The sequence below is a fragment of the Microcaecilia unicolor genome, chromosome 1 (genome assembly GCF_901765095.1).
Source record: "Microcaecilia unicolor chromosome 1, aMicUni1.1, whole genome shotgun sequence".
Classification (NCBI taxonomy): Eukaryota; Metazoa; Chordata; class Amphibia; order Gymnophiona; family Siphonopidae; genus Microcaecilia; species Microcaecilia unicolor.
Genome location: NC_044031.1, coordinates 705,571,140 through 705,589,883, shown reverse-complemented (window position 1 = coordinate 705,589,883; position 18,744 = coordinate 705,571,140). Strand labels below are relative to the sequence as shown.

The following is an 18,744-nucleotide window of genomic DNA, read 5'->3' as shown; positions in this document are numbered from 1 at the left end:
AGGTGAAGGCACGGAGGTGGACGAAGATAAAGGCAACCAAAGGGTGGGTGGTTGGGGGGTATCTTTACTCAGCTTGTTCAAACACTGGCTAATGTCTGGGCTAGGAATGGCGAGAAGGTCCGAGAAACTCAAGAGCGGGCGAGTTGTCAGTTCTAGAAAAAGACAGTAGCGGAAATACAAGAACACTAGTTTCTATTAGAAAAAACCCAAAAAACCCCAAACCATGAAAAGAGTTAAATTCCTCTCGCCCTCCAAAGGAAATCAGTGCCAATTCTAATGCTCGGCTGGCGCGGTTGAAGCCGATGCGTGCTTGTTGCGGTTGCACCAATTGTGCCTTTTTTTTTTTTTGCTGTGTCCTAGGGAGAGAGCTGAGTGGCTGAAGATGAATCCCCAGCAGCGGATGGCCCAGATAGGAACGGACAAGGAGCTGAGTGACCTGCTGGACTTCAGTGCGGTACGCTATATCCTTCCAGCCTCCGGCCAGCGCTCAACCAAGCTGGACACCGGAACTTTCCTTAGAGCTTTAGACTTCCTTTAGATTTAGTGACTTAAAGATTGGGGGTGGGGGCACCATTTGGTTTTACTGGTTAAATCAAATCCTGAGTACATTGAATGATCTCATTAAATTTTAATTCATTTGGGTCACTGAATAATTTGTATTACCTTTTTGTGATAGTAATCTAAAATAAATAAAAATAATTAAAAAAAATACCTTGCAAACTTATGAGCACCCAGGGCAAGTGAAGACCTATTTAAGTTATGTAGTGATGGTGGAGGACTTGGAATGGTATTTACATCTTAGTTTTTTTCCCTTTGTATTTTTACATTTTACTTTAAAATATATTCCAAATAAAATGTATAATTTTAGACTACACTCATGTTCATATATACATATGTCAGTTTAGAAAATAGTATATTATGCACGTGGTGTGGTATGGTATTTGTGCTATCACTGTGCTGTAATTTAAAAAAAAATATTGAGCACTGATTACATTGACAGGATTTTGTTTTTTAGTTACAGAGAGATTTGCATTCTACTGGAGATGTGGTAGTATTATTAGTGAAGTTTTAGATTGTTACAGATTATTTGCTTTACAGACTCTGCATGCCTGTCCTAATGTTACTTCATTTTCTAGCAGAAAAATCCTTCAGCTAAGTCAGTCAGTTGTGGAATCAGTTTAGCAGATGGGAAGGGTGATGACTGGTGCTGAATGTCTATACCCTGAATTTAGGTACAGTTCACTATTTTTTTTTTGTTTGCAGATGTTTTCACCACCTGTTAATAGTGGGAAGACCAGACCAACTACTCTAGGAAGCAGTCAGTTCAGTGGATCAGGTAAGACACACTTGAAACATACCTATGAGAGTTGCAACTTCATACAAGTGACATTCTGGTTTTGACTTGAATGTTGGAGCTGTCTTAAGTGACTTTCACTCATTTATCTAGCGATGCATTTTGTCATTGCATGATGAAATATGATTGACTGATGCAAAGGGAAACAAATTTTGGTACATTCAGAGTTGAAATAAAATGTTTTGCCATGATAAGTAAATTCTGCAGATGGATTTTATTATGGCGTTTATGAAGATCTGACATTTTAAAATCTTTTTTTCCCCTTGCTAACAGCCAGGCATCTACCAGAGGTTATGCTGAAACTAATTGCACTGACATCTGGAAAGTGTTAATTTGCTTGTCATCATAATTAAAATTTAGTGACAGATATGCTTACAAGTATCACATATCTTAAAGTTAAGAATTTATTTTAATGGTGCCTCTGATTTTTGTATTAGAGGGATAGTGTTTTGACAAGGTAACCTTGCTATCTCTTCAGGGAATCTTAAGAATTGATAACTTTGGTAATCTTCAGTGGCTTATCTTTGAAAGTTAAGTTGATAAATGCTCTGTTTTGGTCGGTTGAAAAGTGCACTCTGAGGCTCCAGTTTGGTTCAGGAATTAAACTAACAATCGGTTTGGACTGAAATGTGATATCTTTTCGGTGCTCAAAGTTTCAAGGACCTATTTAAATGGTGTTGCAATGGTATTAATGGTACTGAGTGTGTATGGGTTCCTGTAGCTAAAGTAGAACACTTACATTTGCATGTCGAGGTTTACAAAAGTGTTAGATATTTGAATCAATTTTAAATGACATTATAATTTAAATGACTTTGAAAGGTTGAGGATAGAATATGGAAAACAATAACTGTACTTACAAACTGCAAAAGATTAAAAAAAGCATGTGTTCATAAATTAGTTCCATATGTTGCATTTTATGTGTTGTAAGGTAGCTGCTAAGAGCCAGATGCAGCACTGTATTGGTAGCCTAAGGTCCAAATAGAACCCATTGAGATGCTGAATAATTTTCCAAAGCAAGTTTATAAACCTCTCTTTGATGTGTTGGGGAAAACTGTACTTTCTTCATTCAGTAATTTTTTTTTTTTTTTTTGGTTGGGATAAGATTCAGGCATTTTGGGTCATTTAAATTCCACAATTCATGCTTCATTTTTGTTAAGGGCCTGTCTGCCAGGGGTCTTACTCAATAACATTGTTCCTGTTTTGTGTTTGTGGCAGAAATTCTCATGAGTTTTTGCCCAGAATATGGAAACAATTTCTTACTGAACAAAGCCATTGTTAAAGGTCTCTTGTGTAAGCTTCCCTGGAGCCTGTTTTGCTATGAGGAGATTATGATTTCCTGAACAGCCCTACCTCTCAGAGCTAAGACAATATTTTCTCTCTCTTTAGGGAGACTGAATGTGCACAAGTAAATTCTGTTAGATGTTTACTGGGACCTTGAATAAGGACTAATATATAATAGAGTTTCAGTAGATCGTCCCAACTTCTCAAAGCTTTCAATGAGAAGAATTTTTAAATACAACTTTAAAATGATTCTGTGTATAGTAATAAAAAAACAAAGACTTTCCTCTTAACAGATGAATGGTTATGTATTCAGTGTGATAAATCCACATTTGAATATGCAGATTTTAAAAATAAGGTGGTCTTTATAACAGTACCTGTATGTATTGTTGAAGCTCAGTGCTGTTTTGAAAGCTCTTGGATTTTAAGATTAACTTCTGCAGGTTTTGCTAAGCCAGTTAACAAATGATGATAATATAATTCACAGTTGAATTAAATTGCATGGCATATATTAATAACACTTGTAAAAATTTGTCATTAAGAACTCATAGCAATGTAAGCAACTTCTGAATGGCAAAAGGGTCTGTGTGCGATGTTGCTGTAAACTGTGCTCAGGTACGTGGGTCTCTGTCTTACAAGATTCGGTAGTATGCACAGGTATCATTTGCTGCAAATAAGAGCAGGATATCACCAGAGTCCGGGGCATATATCACCAGATTCTATTTAAAAAGTGTGAGCAAATTGACACCTCTAATTGTGTAAAAGTCGCCAAAACGTGCGTGCACAATTTAATTAAATAACAAGCTAATTAGTGCCAATTGGCTTTTTAACAAGCAGTTTTTGGCACTAATTACATTTAATTGTTTTCACGTGCAAATTTAGGGTGAGATCCATGGCAAAATTTTACACGTGATTTGAAAAAGGGGGCACAGAAATGGGAGGGGCATGGGTGGAACATGGGTGTTCTTAAAATTAACGCATATTGTTATAGAATAATGGGATAGGTGCATACATTTGCACCACGTTTCAGTTGGTGTAAATGGCCATGCTTAAAGTTAGGTGCTATTCTATGAACCGCGCCTAACTTTAAGCATAGCTTATAGAATAACACTTTTTTTGGTGCTGCTTTATTTTTTGGTGGGGCATTATATATAGAATCTAGCCCTTAGCACCCAAATTTGCACACACTGTTATAGAATAAGGTCTGTTGTAAATGCTAATGAATATAATTGGCTGTTAATTGTATTTAACCAATTGGCTATAATTTGAATTAATTGGCACCAATTTGTAGTTGCACATTCGACTGCCCTTAGTCACTATTTTATAACCCAGGTGTGTAAATTCTAGGGTGTGCATCTTCAAAGAGGGCATAGATGTGGGAGGGGCATAAGCAGAAGTATGCCCAGAATAGGTTACAGAATACCTGCATTTAATCATGTATTTGGCACATTTTGGTGCCTGATTTACACCAGCCTTTGAGCTGGCATTAGTGGGGGGTGCCTAAATGGGCATGAATAAATGCAGACTTAGTCACTATACTATAATGGGAGTCTGCGCATACTTTTTGATATAAAATAGTCGCTTAGTACACACTTTCCCACTGCCTAAGTATGAGTGCCCTTTATAGAATCTAGCCCCATGTTTGTTTGTTTTTTTTGGGGACAGCCTGAAAAAAATATGCTGTAGGCCAAATAATCCTGGTATTTGGCCACCTTCATATCTCATTAATTTTCAGAACGCACCGTTGTCAATTTTACCCTCACTTTTGCTTTGAAAACATTTCTAGCTTATTAGCTTTAAAAAAATTTTTAGAGGCCTTTTTTTATTAGAAATTCCAGTCAACATTATAACATTATAAAGAAAAGGTGATATACATCAAAACATAAGCAAAATATACACTATGTATAACAAATTGCTTCTCAAACATAAAGGCCCAAACAGAAACTTCTAATTTTTAGAGAGATATATTTAAACCCCCCACTTGGTCCTCAAATCCCCTCTCAGCTCATTGGCTTAAAAGACTTTCAAAAGTATAGAGCCCAGTCCTTCATGTGCTTGTCTATCTAGGCTACCTTACCATGGGAAACCATCTTTTTTATTCTTGCCAACCCAAGAAATTGTGGAAGGGGTGGAAAATTTGCTTGTCTGTCTGGGAGCAAACTAACTCTCCAGGAACTTAATGGAACCAAATAGAATTTGGCACGGAGAGAAAAATCATTGCGTTTGATGTGGTTTTTCCAGAGAAAGAAGTATACTGAAAAATTGCCCAAAATTCCAGCTTCTGCAGCATGGAAAGATTGATACATTGAAACATTGCACTTGGGGAATTGCTTCTTTCAAACTGCCTCTCTCCTCTCCTTTCTCCTCTATGCTGTCAGTCACAGAGACACATAAGACAGATGCACATGCATAAACACACATGCATAGGGACTATAAATAATTCCAGGAGGCACATTCTGCATGCTTTCCTCACCAGCCCTTCTCCTTTGCTACCGCACTCCTGTCTTTGCTGAGCAGGCTTGCAGTGATTTCAGATTAGAGAGTTGCACCGGGATGGAAATCTAACCTGACCCTGTGGGAATGTAGCCTGTCCCTACAGCAAGTAATCATCTTTGCCCCGGCCCACCCAGCCCAGCCTCGTTGCACTGCTTCACACACCGCCGCACACCTCTTGCACCCCCCCCCCCCACCAAGAAAGCTAGATTCTGTAAGCAATGAAAATACTGGTAAAAGTAACATAAATGCATTTTTTCTGTACTCCGCTAAATATAAAATTTAAAAAGATGTACATTTTCAAAAAAGCAAACATTCATGAGCAGTTTGTCCCCTTTTCCTTTCTCTCCCATCCATGAGCAGCATGTCCCCCTCTCCTCTATTCCCTTCTATCCCATATACTCTATTTCCCCTTTTTTCTTCTTCCCTCCATGTACGTCCCCCATAACAATCTTTTTGTCAGGGTGCTCTCCTTGAACATACCTCAGTGCACCCTGGTGGCCTAGTGGCTTCTTTGTCGTAGGAAAGATCTCCACTCTTTCTTGCCTACTGCCACTGATCTGTTCACTGCTGCCACTTCTTTAAAATGGCTGCCAAGACTTCAGGCAGTGGCATCGGAAGACTTCCGCGGAAGTCTTGGCAACCATTTTGATGAAGTGGCGGTAGCGAGTGGATCAGTGGCAGTAGGTAGGAAACAGTGGGGGATCTTTTCTGCCCTGAAGAGGCCACTAGACCACTAGGGTGCATTGAAATATGTTTGGGGAGGGTGCCCTGAAGCTCGGAGGGTGGGAAAGGAAGGCTTGCCTACACTTCCGTGGGCCCCCCACAGGACCTGGGTCCATCCGCGCAGACTTGGAAGGGATTCCTGCTAATCCCATTCCCATGCAGCTCTCTATTTCAGGCGTGTACTTAATTTTCTTCGTTGTACATTCTACTGTGAAACCTAGTTGCTTTCTTAATGGTTGCTATGTATGATGATGCCTACTGGTGAAGCATGATAATACTTGTTGGATAATGGTACATATGTGGGTGCATTGTAAAATTCATCCTTGAAACTTTGTTGATAATAACATCCAATGCCTTGATATATTATCAGTTTGTTTAGTTTTAGTGTGTGGATACTGTCGCATTCAAAGCAGCCCACCCCTCTAGGTCAGAGACACATACAGATATGCACCTGTAGAGCGGTTGGGAGGAAAAATTACCTGAGCCATGCACTGCATGCTTTACCTATTGTGCTAACAATGACAACCTAACTAATTGTCAGAAAATACAGAATACTGCACTGTAATTATTTTAATTTTATTGGCCTTGAGACGTTTCCAAGTCGAGTGTTTGTGGAGCCTTGGTCACTTTACCCATTGACAGTTGGTTTACCTTTTTGGTATTATGCAAGAATATCATTATTCGGAGTTTTTTCACATTTAAAGAAGGAAAACAAAAGAAATGAGGGTCAATTGGTATGTTTTGCTGTTCTCTTCAATGTTATCTTCCAAGCAGCAGAATTAAAAAAGCCCTGCGATCACACTTCACAATGGCTGGGGCATGTCATATTTCTGTTCAGAATTGCCTTATATTTCTTGTGAGCTTAAAACCACAGTGAAAGATGATCAGTGATAAAATTCTTCTGACTTTTATGTTCTCTTTTAACGGATTGGTTCCTTCACCAAAGTGGTGGTTCATGTTCGGCAGCTTTTAACCTGGAGTACAATAATTTAAGCGTCCTTTGTTTTTAGTGACTTAAATCTTTGGAAGCTGATCATAGTGGCTTTGTTCCTGCAATTTTTACGGATTGACCGCCTTACTCATAGGAATGTTTTTAATATACTTATAGCTTCGGCAAGTTTATTAACATATTTCTAGCTTCGGCAAGATTTTTAACATATTGGAGTGGAGGAGTGGCCTAGTGGTTAGAGTGGTGGACTTTGGTCCTGAGGAACTGAGTTCAATTCCTACTTCAGGCACAGGCAGCTCCTTATGACTCTGGGCAAGTCACTTAACCCTCCATTGCCCCATGTAAGCCGCATTGAGCCTGCCATGAGTGGGAAAACGCGGGGTACAAATGTAACAAAAAAAAAAATCCAGTTTCTTTATACTGCTGGTCTACAGTAGTTTTTCAACAAGTCAGTTGGAGTTTCTGTTGGGTTATAAGAGTTGTATATGTGGTTCTTTATGAGTCATTTACAGTAGATTTTATCCAGAGAATGGCATCATAATGAACGGGCCTTCATGTGTACATTGTACATCAAAAAAGGAATGTCAGTTTAAGAAGCTATAATATTTATAAGTACGCATTAGTATTGATGCACGGTGATATACAATCCTATTTATATTATAATATACTTTTTCCGCAGCTTTATTGGGTTTAGATTACCCATATTTAAGTCGTGTGCAGTCGATTTGTGGTACGTTTGGAGATTGGTTCACTATAAATTTGTGTCACTTTTCTGTCTGGTTTAATTGATATCATCATACATGGTTTCTTTAGGTTTCTCCTCTGTCATTTTACGTATTTGAAATTTTGGCAACAGTTTGCACAGCAGGTAACATTGTTTCCATTTACGAAAAGATTTAATACTCGCATAATATCCACTTGCACTTTATCACCTTCGCTTTAATAATTTTCTTGTTTTCCCAAATAAACAGGTAAACAACTTCAACATTATTCACCTTCCCAAATAAACGGGTACACAACTTCAAACATTATTCATTCATTTTCATCTCTTCACTTTTTATTTTAGTCATTGGCATGATTCAGAATCAGCAATATTATAGCATAAGGACGCTCCATTTGCACGTTTCACATTTTGTCATACTTTTTTTATTAGCAAACTTCAGTCACATTTTGGTATTTTTCACTGTTTACTCCTTTAATGAGCCTCTGGTATATATTAAATTTTCACTTTTGATTGTGTTTTCACTGTTTATTATTATTAAATTGTGTTTTATTTATGTGTTCAAAGTTAACTCCTTATGAAGACTGTAAAGCCAAAACACGGCCGGTGTTGAGTGAAGCTGTCTGGGGCTGCATTATTGTATATGTGTTTGATCAAGACTGGACATAACAGCTATCAATAAAATATCCTTTGTCACCACTTTGGATCATCTTGGTGATCTGTCCCTCTCACATTTTGAGGTTTTGCTTGTTCGGGTTCAGATCTATCAGCATTCATATGGTTCTGAAAATTACATTTTCCCCATGCTCACAATCCTGTTTGGCAAAGTTCTAGAACTGACAGGTATCCTTGCTAATGGAGACGCATTTTCATAAACTTTCCAAAGATTCTGATATGTTTACAGAGTGCTTCACTGTTGTACTAGAGTACCTTGAATAGAAAAATTTGAGAGAAAAGATGTTACCGTGGGTTTTTAATTTTAATATTATTTGCAGCATTGCCTTTACAGATGCACCCAAAGAATGGGACATTGCTATTAGAGTACATATTGTATCAAAATAATATGGTGGATGAATTAGTGGTGCAGTGGTGCTATATGTTTAATATTATGTAGAGTCAGACAGGATAAAAGACTTGTAGCAAAATGTAACATTAAATCCTTATAGCTAGAAATGCCATTGATAATGAGGCATGAGTATTATTTAAAAGTCACAGAAGAGAGGGTAAAACAGCATACAGACATAAACAGTAACAACAAAAGGAGCAACACACGGCCTTTGGGATGGAGATAAATGTAGTCCTTTTTATTTTGAAAGAGACCCGACATGGGCCGTGTTTCGGCTTACAAATGCCTGCCTCAGGTGTCTAGTACAAAAACATATAAAAATAGTGAACAGTAATCAATAAGAACAAACATAACATATATTTAAAAAACAATAGTAACTGTATAAAAAAAAATTATATAAATTATACACATAATAAAAGCATATAAATTGCCATTTCCACAAAATAGAACAATTTAACAGTGTTGAGCAAATAAGGACCAAACTATTTCAGATAAGTAATATAATACAAAAGGAAACAACTACCATATAAAAAAAATTAAAATTTTTTTTGTTACATTTGTACCCCACGCTTTCCCACTCATGGCAGGCTCAATGCGGCTTACATATTGTATACAGGTACTTATTTGTACCTGGGGCAATGGAGGGTTAAGTGGCTTGCCCAGAGTCACAAGAAGCTGCCTGTGCCTGAAGTGGGAATCAAACTCAGTTCCTCAGTTCCCCAGGACCAAAGTCCACCACCCTAACCACTAGGCCACTCCTCCACACAAATTATTAAAATTAATAAATAATATGACGCAACAAACACATTTTTGATGTATCAATCTTACCCAAAGGTTCTTATAAATATAATAATAAAAAGTTGGAAAGAACTAAACAGTCAGAGTATATTGCCTAGTATAAAGCTGAAAAGAGAAAAAGGGGAGGGTAAGAAAAGCTGTATCATTCATCATAAAAAATATCCAAATCACATTGCAGTACTCTATGAAATTGGAAAGACTGTAGGACAGTCCAATTTCTAGATGTTAATGAAAGGTGTATGAAAAACCATATCCAGATCGAGTAACGTCAATGTAAACCCATAAACCAATTGTTTTTAAAATATCACATGGATTCCATCGCTAAAAATTGTCATTATAAAAGAAACAATGCCTAAGAGGGACATAAAACATAAAGTCAACCACGAAGTGCCAAGGGGATTGTTCCACAATGAGTGTAACAGTAAAGTAAAAATGGGGCAGCTAATACCCCTTGCGATTCTAAAGCACCGTATTTAAAGAGCAATGAAAACTGATCCGGGACATAAAAAATATATATATCTGTGCTTTCATACAGAACAACATCGTAAAAAGACCATCATGCAAAATGTACATACACAGTGAAGTGATTGTAAGATCTAAATGTGCCAGTGGTTATTGAGAAAAGGTGCGCTGAAATGCAACATAAATTCCGTCATTTTATCTAGAATACAGATAAACCACTGCCACAAAGAGACATGAATGAATGTGCTACAAGCATCACTACTGCAGAAAGATGGAGCTACTAAAACCTCATGCAATTTTAAGAACAGGATAAAAAACAGACTTACTCAAAGCGTAGTGAGTATCCATAAAGTTGTGCAGACCGCTATTGGTAAAAAACCCGCCAATACGGAGTGCATGCGCATTAAAGGGCTTATAAAGTCTCGTTGAGCCATAAAAAAAGTGACATAGTCAAAGAGCAACGTCATGTGTTTGTAGGTCCTGGTAGTTCCATAAAAAATAATATATATCGTACCTTGTATACCCATGGCTGATTTAAAGAAAATATTGAAGACTAGTAAAAGAGGCCCGTTTCTGAGCAAATGAAACGGGTGCTAGCAAGGTTATTGTCGGCAACACCCTCCCCTAACTGGTTTGTTGTTGTGGCATTGCTCCGCCCTCAACGTCATGACGTTTGACGCGAGGGCGGGGCCCGTAGCGATTTCCCACCCCCCCCGCCTCCCTGCCTCCGTCCCTGCCAACCCCTTGGTTGTTCTGCCATAGCTCCGCCCTCGAGGGCGGGGCCCGTAGCAATTTCCCACCCCCACCCCGCCTCCCTGCCTCCGTCCCTGCCAACCCCTTCGTTGTTCTGCCATAGCTCCACCCTCGAGGGCGGGGCCCGGAGCAATTTTGGTGGCTTCACCACCACGAACCTTCGAACCTTTTTGAAGGAAGTCAGGGCTTGGCTTCACTGACGTCACTGTCTTCAGAACGTTGAGGGTGAGTTTTATATATATAGATATTGTTTCACAACAAAAATTAAAACGAATATATCCAGAAAATGTCACAGTATGTAAATGGTTATTACATCATATTCTCAATCATCAAAACATATGTGATGAACAGAATCAATCTAGGAAAGTATGTAGTGTATGTATTATATAGAAAGTCCTGTTTATAAATACATTGAACCAGATTGGGTTAACAAAATATATGCAATATGTAAATCATATTAAATGACATATATATTGATATAAAAAACTAACATTGCATCAAATTAGATCTTAAAAATATTTGACTAATATAACAAAAATCTCAAATGATGTTACATGCATAGAAAAGTCTAAAAAGCATGTTAATCTAAAATCGTACAATAAATTAATTACATAAAAACAGCAGCAAAATATGTGTCGTCGAGGGACAGAGGGGGGGGGGGGGCTGGGGGGCTGTGTCAGAAAAAACAAGCCTTCCTCAATATCAAGGATATCGTGTACAGAACTAAATCAAAAATAGCATAACATTTCCACTGATAAATAACATGTTCAAGGATGTAGTTCATCATATTTGGTGGGGGAATAATTTCAAAGTAAAAGTGATGTCTATCTCAGCATTAAGTCCAGCAGGGGAAACTGTGTTTAATTCGAAAATAAACTTTTGTTCCTGTTGTAATAAAATTCTGTCTATATTGCCTCCTCGCCATGGTGCTTTAACTAACTTAAAAGCTAAAAAATGAAGGTCAGAAAAACTATGGGAAAGGTCAATGCAATGTTGGACTAAAGGTGCTGTCACATTTTGTCTTCTGATGTTACTCCTGTGTTCAATCCTTCTTGTCTTAATTTTTCTGATGGCCTTGCCCACATATATACAAATATACAACAAAGATCAACACATGTAACTGTATAATCTTTGACTTATCCAGAAATGTTTCTTATTATCTTTTGCTTTATTACTATCATTTAACCCAGAACTCTGTTAATAATAAATGTATGTTCCCTTCTATTTCCCATATCCACGATGAATTGTAAGCCACATTGAGCCCGCAAAAAAGTTGGGATAATGTGGGATACAAATGCAATAAATAAATAAATAAATAAATAAATAAATAAATAAATAAATAAATACATATATGAGTCTACAAGGGCAGAGAATGAGATAAACAATGCCCTCTGTGATGCAGTTTGAAGAATGTCTTAATCCTTCCCTGTGTGTGGGTGGATGAACACTGAGATGGTCATGGAGGACGAACATACCGAACATGAACCACAAGGTCTATGTCCAGTGAATGAAGTTGTTGTGGGTAATGCTGCAGGGAGGGCTGAGGGAGCTATAATCTCCTTTATATTCTTATTGCGTATGTGAGCCACAGTGAGCCATTTTCCTTGAAAGCAATGATGGTCCTCCAGTATATGCCAATGTTTGTGCAGAATTCTCTTGATGTCTTTGGAGAGGTTGGAGAATCTAATGCTGCATACAATATCGGGCCTCCTTCGTTCTTCATGCTGTGCGAGTAATTTGTCCCTATCTGCAGCCATTGCTTTACTGATACCTCTGGAGATACACTCTTCTGGGTAGCCTCTGTCTCAAAATCTCGTAGCCATGGATGCTACTTGTTCAAAATTGGTATATTTACTGCACACGCTTCTCAATCACAAAAACTGAGAGAAAGGGAGATTCTCCTTGAGGTTCCTATTATGATAGCTTTGGAAATGAAGGTAGTGATTCTTATTGTTGGGTTTCCTGTATATCATGGCGTTGAAACTGTATGTATCTTTCTTGATGTCCAGAAAGGGAATTTCATATGGATCATAATGCATTGTAAATCTAAGATTTTGATCAAGACTATTTAGCCAAGTATGAAATTCTTTAAGCTTCTCAATGGTGCCCTTCCATAGCACCAGGACATCATCAATATATCTCTTCATAAGTACATAAGTATTGCCATACTGGGAAAGACCAAAGGTCCATCAAGCCCAGCATTCTGTTTCCAAAAGTGGCCAATCCAGGTCACAAATACCTGGCAAGATCCCCAAAAAGTACAAAACATTTTATAATGCTTATCCCAGACATAGTGGATTTTCCCCAAGTCCATGTAATAATGGTCTATGGACTTTTCCTTTAGGAAGCCGTCCAAACCTTTTTAAAACTCCGCTAAGCTTAACCGCCTTTACCACATTCTGTGGCAACGAATTCCAGAGTTTAATTACACGTTGAGTGAAGAAAAAGTTCTCCGATTTGTTTTAAATTTACTACATTGTAGCTTCAACGCATGCCCCCTAGTTCTAGTATTTTTGGAAAGCATAAACAAACGCTTCACATCTACCTGTTCAACTCCACTCATTATTTTTTGGACCACTATCATATCTCCCCTCAGCCGCCTTTTCTCCAAGCTGAAGAGCCCTACCCGCTTTAGCCTTTCTTCATAGGGAAGTCATCCCATCCCCTTTATCATTTTCGTTGCCCTTCTCTGCACCTTTTCTAATTCCACTATATCTTTTTGAGATGCGGCGACCAGAATTGAACACAATATTCGAGGTGCGGTCGCACCATGGAGCGATACAAAAGCATTATAACATCCTCATTTTTGTTTTCCATTCCTTTCCTAATAATACCTAACATTCTATTTGCTTTCTTAGCCGCAACAGTACACTGAGCAGAAGGTTTCAACATATCATCAATGACGACACCTAGATCTCTTTCTTGGTCCGTGACTCCTAACTTGGAACCTTGCATGATGTAGCTATAATTTGGGTTCCTCTTTCCCACATGCATCACTTTGCACTTGCTCACATTAAATGTCATCTGCCATTTAGACGCCCAGTCTCCCAGTCTCGTAAGGTCCTCTTGTAATTTTTCACAATCCTCCTGCGATTTAACAACTTTGAATAACTTTGCGTCATCAGCAAATGTAATTACCTCACTAGCTACTCCCATCTCTAGGTCATTTATAAATATGTTAAAAAGCAGCGTTCCCAGCACAGACCCCTGGGGAACCTCACTAACTACCCCTTCTCCATTGAGAATACTGACCATTTAACCCTAACTCTCTGTTTTCTATCCTTTAACCAGTTCTTAATCCACAGTAGAACACTACCTCCTATCCCATGACTCTCCAATTTCCTCTGGAGTCTTTCATGAGGTACTTTGTCAAACACCTTCTGAAAATGCAGATACACAATATCAACCGGCTCCCCTTTATCCACATGTTTTTTCACCCCTTCAAAGAAATGTAGTAGATTGGTGAGGCAAGATTTCCCTTCACTAGATCCATGTTGACTTTGTCTCATTAATCCATGCTTTTGAATATGCTCTGTAATTTTGTTCTTAATAATAGTCTCTACCATTTTTCCCAGCATCAACGTCAGACTCACCTGTCTATAATTTCTCGGATCTTCTCTGGAACCTTTTAAAAAAATCGGCGTTACATTGGCCACCCTCCAATCTTCCGGTACCACGCTCAATTTTAAGGATAAATTACATATTACTAACAATAGCTCCAATAGCTCATTTTTCAGTTCTATCAGTACTCTGAGATGAATACCATCCGGTCCAGGAGATTTGCTACTCTTCAGTTTGTTGAACTGCTCCATTACATCCTCCAGGTTTACAGAGAATTCATTAAGTTTCTCCGACTGATCAGCTTTGAATACCATTTCCGGCACCAGTATCCCACCCAAATCTTCCTCGATGAAGACCGAAGCAAAGAATTCATTTAATATATCCGCTACGGCTTTGTCTTCCCTGATCGCCCCTTTTACTCCTTGGTCATCTAGCAGTCCAACCGATTCTTTTGCCGGCTTCCTGCTTTTAATATACCTAAAAAATATTTTACTATGTGTTTTTGCCTCCAACGCAATCTTTTTTTTCGAAGTCCCTCTTAGCCTTCCTTATCAGCACTTCGCATTTGAGTTGACATTCCTTATGCTGTTTTTTTATTATTTTCAGTTGGTTCCTTCTTCCATTTTCTGAAGGATTTTCTTTTAGCTCTAATAGTTTGCTTCACCTCACTTTTTAACCACGCTGGCTGTTGTTTGGTCTTCTGTCCTCCTTTTTTTAATACGCGGAATATATTTGGCCTGGGCTTCCAGGATGGTGTTTTTGAACAGCATCCATGCCTGATATAAGTTTTTGACCCTCGCAGTCACTCCTCTAAGTTTTTTTTTCACCGTTTTTCTCATTTTATCATAGTCTCCTTTTTTTAAAGTTAAACGCTAATGTATTTGATTTCCTATGTATACTTACTTCAAAGCTAATATCAAATCCGATCATATTATGATCACTGTTATCAAGCGGCCCCAGCACCATTACTTCCCGCACCAGATCATGCGCTCCACTAAGGACTAGGTCTAAAATTTTTCCTTCTCTCATCGGCTCCTGTACCAGCTGCTCCATAAAGCTGACCTTGAGATTTCATCAAGGAATTTTACCTCCCTAGCATGCCCCAATGTTACATTTACCCAGTCAATATTGGGGTAATTGAAATCACCCATTATTATTGTGTTGTCCAGTTTGTTTGCGTCCCTAATTTCCTTTAACATTTTTGCATCCGTCTGTTCATCCTGGCCAGGCAGACAGTAGTACACTCCTATCACTATCCTTTTCCCCTTTACACATGGAATTTCAATTCACAGTGATTCCAAGAAGTGTTTTGTTTCCTGCAGAATTTTCAATCTATTTAATTCAAGGCTCTCGTTACTATACAATGCTACTCCTCCACCAATTTGATCCACCCTATCACTACGATATAATTTGTACCATGGTATGACAGTGTCTCACTGGTTATCCTCCTTCAACCAGGTCTCAGAGATGCCTATTATATCTAATTTTTCATTTAGTGCAATATATTCTAACTCTCCCATCTTATTTCTTAGGCTCCTGGCATTCGCATATAGACATTTCAAAGTATGTTTGTTGTTCCTATTTACATGATGCTCAGTATTAATTTGCAATCTTTTGTCTGATTTTTATTTAAGGACACCTGATCTTTTGCAACCTCACTATCAGGATACCCTATCTTCCCTGTTTTGGTGATATCTTTGAAAGATACCTTATCCCAAACCATGCGCTTTTGAGCGACTGTTGGCCTCCCCCCTGTTTCTAGTTTAAAAGCTGCTCTATCTCCTTTTTAAATGCCGATGCCATCAGCCTGGTCCCACCCTGATTAAGGTGGAGCCCATCGTTTCGGAATAGGCTCCCCCTTCCCCAGAATGTTGCCTAGTTCCTAACAAATCTAAAACCCTCCTCCCTGCACCATTGTCTCATCCACCCATTGAGACTCCGGAGCTCTCCATGTCTCTTGGGTCCTGCGCGTGGAATGGGTAGCATTTCAGAAAATGCTACCCTAGAGGATCTGGATTTGAGCTTTCTCCTAAGAGCCTAAATTTGGCTTCCAGAACCTCTCTCCCACATCTTCCTATGTCATTCGTACCTACATGTACCAAGACAGCCGGCTCCTCCCCAGCACTATCTAAAATCCTATCTAGGTGACGCGTGAGGTCTGCCACTTTCGCACCAGGCAGGCAAGTCATCAGGCAATCCTCACGTCCACCAGCCACCCAGCTATCTATATGCCTAATGATCGAATCACCAACTACAACAGCTGTCCTAACCTTTCCCTCCTGGGCAGCACTTGGAGACATATCCTCGGTAGGCATGTCCTGGCTACAGGAGTAACTTCCTACTTCACTAGGGTGATGCTCTCCTTGTAGGAGACCTCCCTCTTCCAAGGTAGCACAGGGTCTATCAGACTGGAGGTGGGACGTCTCTACAACATCCCTGTAGGTCTCCTCTATGTACCTCTGTCTCCCTCAGCTCCACCATGTCTGCTACTCTAGCCTCAAGAGAACGGACACGTTCTCTGAGATCTAGGAGCTCTTTGCATTGGGCACACACATATGACGTCTCACCAACTGGGAGATAATCATACATGTGACACTCAATGCAAAAGACTGGATAGCACCCCTCTCGCTGCTGGACTGCTGACTCCATCTTAGTGTTTTTGAGTTTTTCAATAATTTAAAACTTGCTACAGCAATAAGGATATTAACCTAATATAAAAGTGTTTTTTAGTTTATATAGTATGATTTATTTAGTGTTTTCTTCTTAGATGGTAATGAAATGTATTTAAAACTCTGTAGGAGCACTCCTTGCTTGTTACCCTAATTACAATAACTGACCATAAATGAAGAGTTGTCCTAGGGGTAGGAAGACTAAACTAGATCCTGCAGTGCCTGCTAGATTCTGTATGTTAATACTGTGGTACAAAGTTTTTAAAACTAAGTGGAAAAGACTATGGAGATTAGTTGATAACATTTGCTTTTTATATTTTTATTTTGCCTAACACTAACCTAAAATTCCTCCTTTAAACCCCAATCTTTAAGTTGCCAAAGCACAAAGCAAAATAGCATTCATTTACCAGAGAAATGTCCTCTTCTCTCGGAACTTCTCAGAACTCTTCCAGAAACGTAATTCTTCTTGATATGGATGTGTTTCCAGATGTTGATGCTCAAAAGAAGCCACATATAATTTGGCAATGTCGGGGGCCATACTGGCCCCCATAGCAGTCCCTTTGATTTGCCCTTTCAAGGCAGAGAAATCTTGTCAGCAGGTTTGATGGTAATCTCATAATTGCATCTAATGTTTTTGAGGGCTAAATTCTCTTCTTTAGAGTGATTAAAGAAAATTCTCTTCTTCATTTGTTCTAAAAGTGCAATGTCTCGTATGACACATTGATGAAATGTTGAAATCAAGGGGTCTGTGGGTCTGGGATGAATCCATTTTGAAGAATGCTTAACCATTGAAGGATCTCTATTGGATAAATTGTCATTAGCAAGAAAATGTGTGATTTTGAACTTCCTTTCGAATCTAAATAGATCTATCCTAGTCTGTAACGGATCAAAAGTATTATTGGGTACAAATTTGAGACCTTTTTTTAAGGACTGAGATTTCTGTATCCGACAACTCAACATTAGAAAGATTAGCTATTGGAATGTCGGTTTCCTTTATGACGGGCGGTGGTGGTGGCCTAAAGTCCAACCTCTCCCCCCTGCCATGTCCTCTCCCTCTTCCTATCCTGTGGTTTAGATGGTACCCCCTCTCTGTGTCCCTGTATGTCATTCCATACGGAGGGTGTTTTCCTTTTTCTCTCCCCTTGATTCTGGTATCCCAGATCCTGTCTAAAGAATGTAGTGGGTGTAGTTTTCTTTCCTGGTATATTTAATTTTTTTTTTTTTTGTATGGTAGTGGTTTTCTTTTGTATTATAGTACTTATTTGAAATAGTTTGGTCCTTATTTGCTCAACACTGCTATATTGTTCTGTTTTGTGGAAATGGTAATTTATATGCTTTTATTATATGTATAATTTATATAAATGTTTTTTATACAGTTATTGTTTTTTTTATATATATGTTATGTTTGTTCTTATTGATTACTGTTTACTGTTTTTATATGTTTTGTGCTAGACCCCTGAGGCAGGCGTTTGTACGCCAAAACACGGCCCATGTTGGATCTCTTTCAGAATTAAAAAGGACTACATTTATCTCCATCCTGAAGGCCCACTCTTGCTCCTATTATTTAAAAGTGGCATGAAGGAGTAGCCTAGTGGTTAGAGCACTGGGCTGATAAACTAGCCAAAGCCAGGTTCAAAACCTGCTGCTGCTCCTTGTGATCTTGGGCAAGTCACTTAACCCTCTTTCCTCTGGTACAGAATTAGATTGTAAGCTCTCTGTTGATAGGGAAGTCTACGTACCCAAATGTAACTCACCTTGAGCTACTATCGAAAAGTTGTGAGCTAACTATAAATAAATGCCATTGTGGAAGTGCAGATGAAATATATTTCAAACATTAAGAAAAGTTGAAAGAAGACAAAATGACTGCCTTGGTGATTTAATGTTGAGGTGAAAAAAAGTTAAAGCCAAAAGGAC

At 38.6% G+C, this 18,744-nt stretch overlaps 1 protein-coding gene across 8 annotated transcripts in view; it reads left to right on the top strand.

Annotated features, from left to right (window-relative positions):
* TCF12 (transcription factor 12) overlaps positions 1-18,744 on the top strand; it is a 762,188-nt gene that overhangs the window by 952 nt on the left and 742,492 nt on the right. For all 8 annotated transcript variants that reach the window (XM_030189018.1, XM_030188990.1, XM_030189004.1 and 5 more), the window contains exons 2-3: positions 361-454; positions 1,264-1,336. In XM_030189018.1, the coding sequence (XP_030044878.1) occupies positions 383-454; positions 1,264-1,336 (145 nt within the window). In that variant the 5' untranslated portion in view covers positions 361-382. The remainder of the gene's footprint in view (positions 1-360; positions 455-1,263; positions 1,337-18,744) is intronic.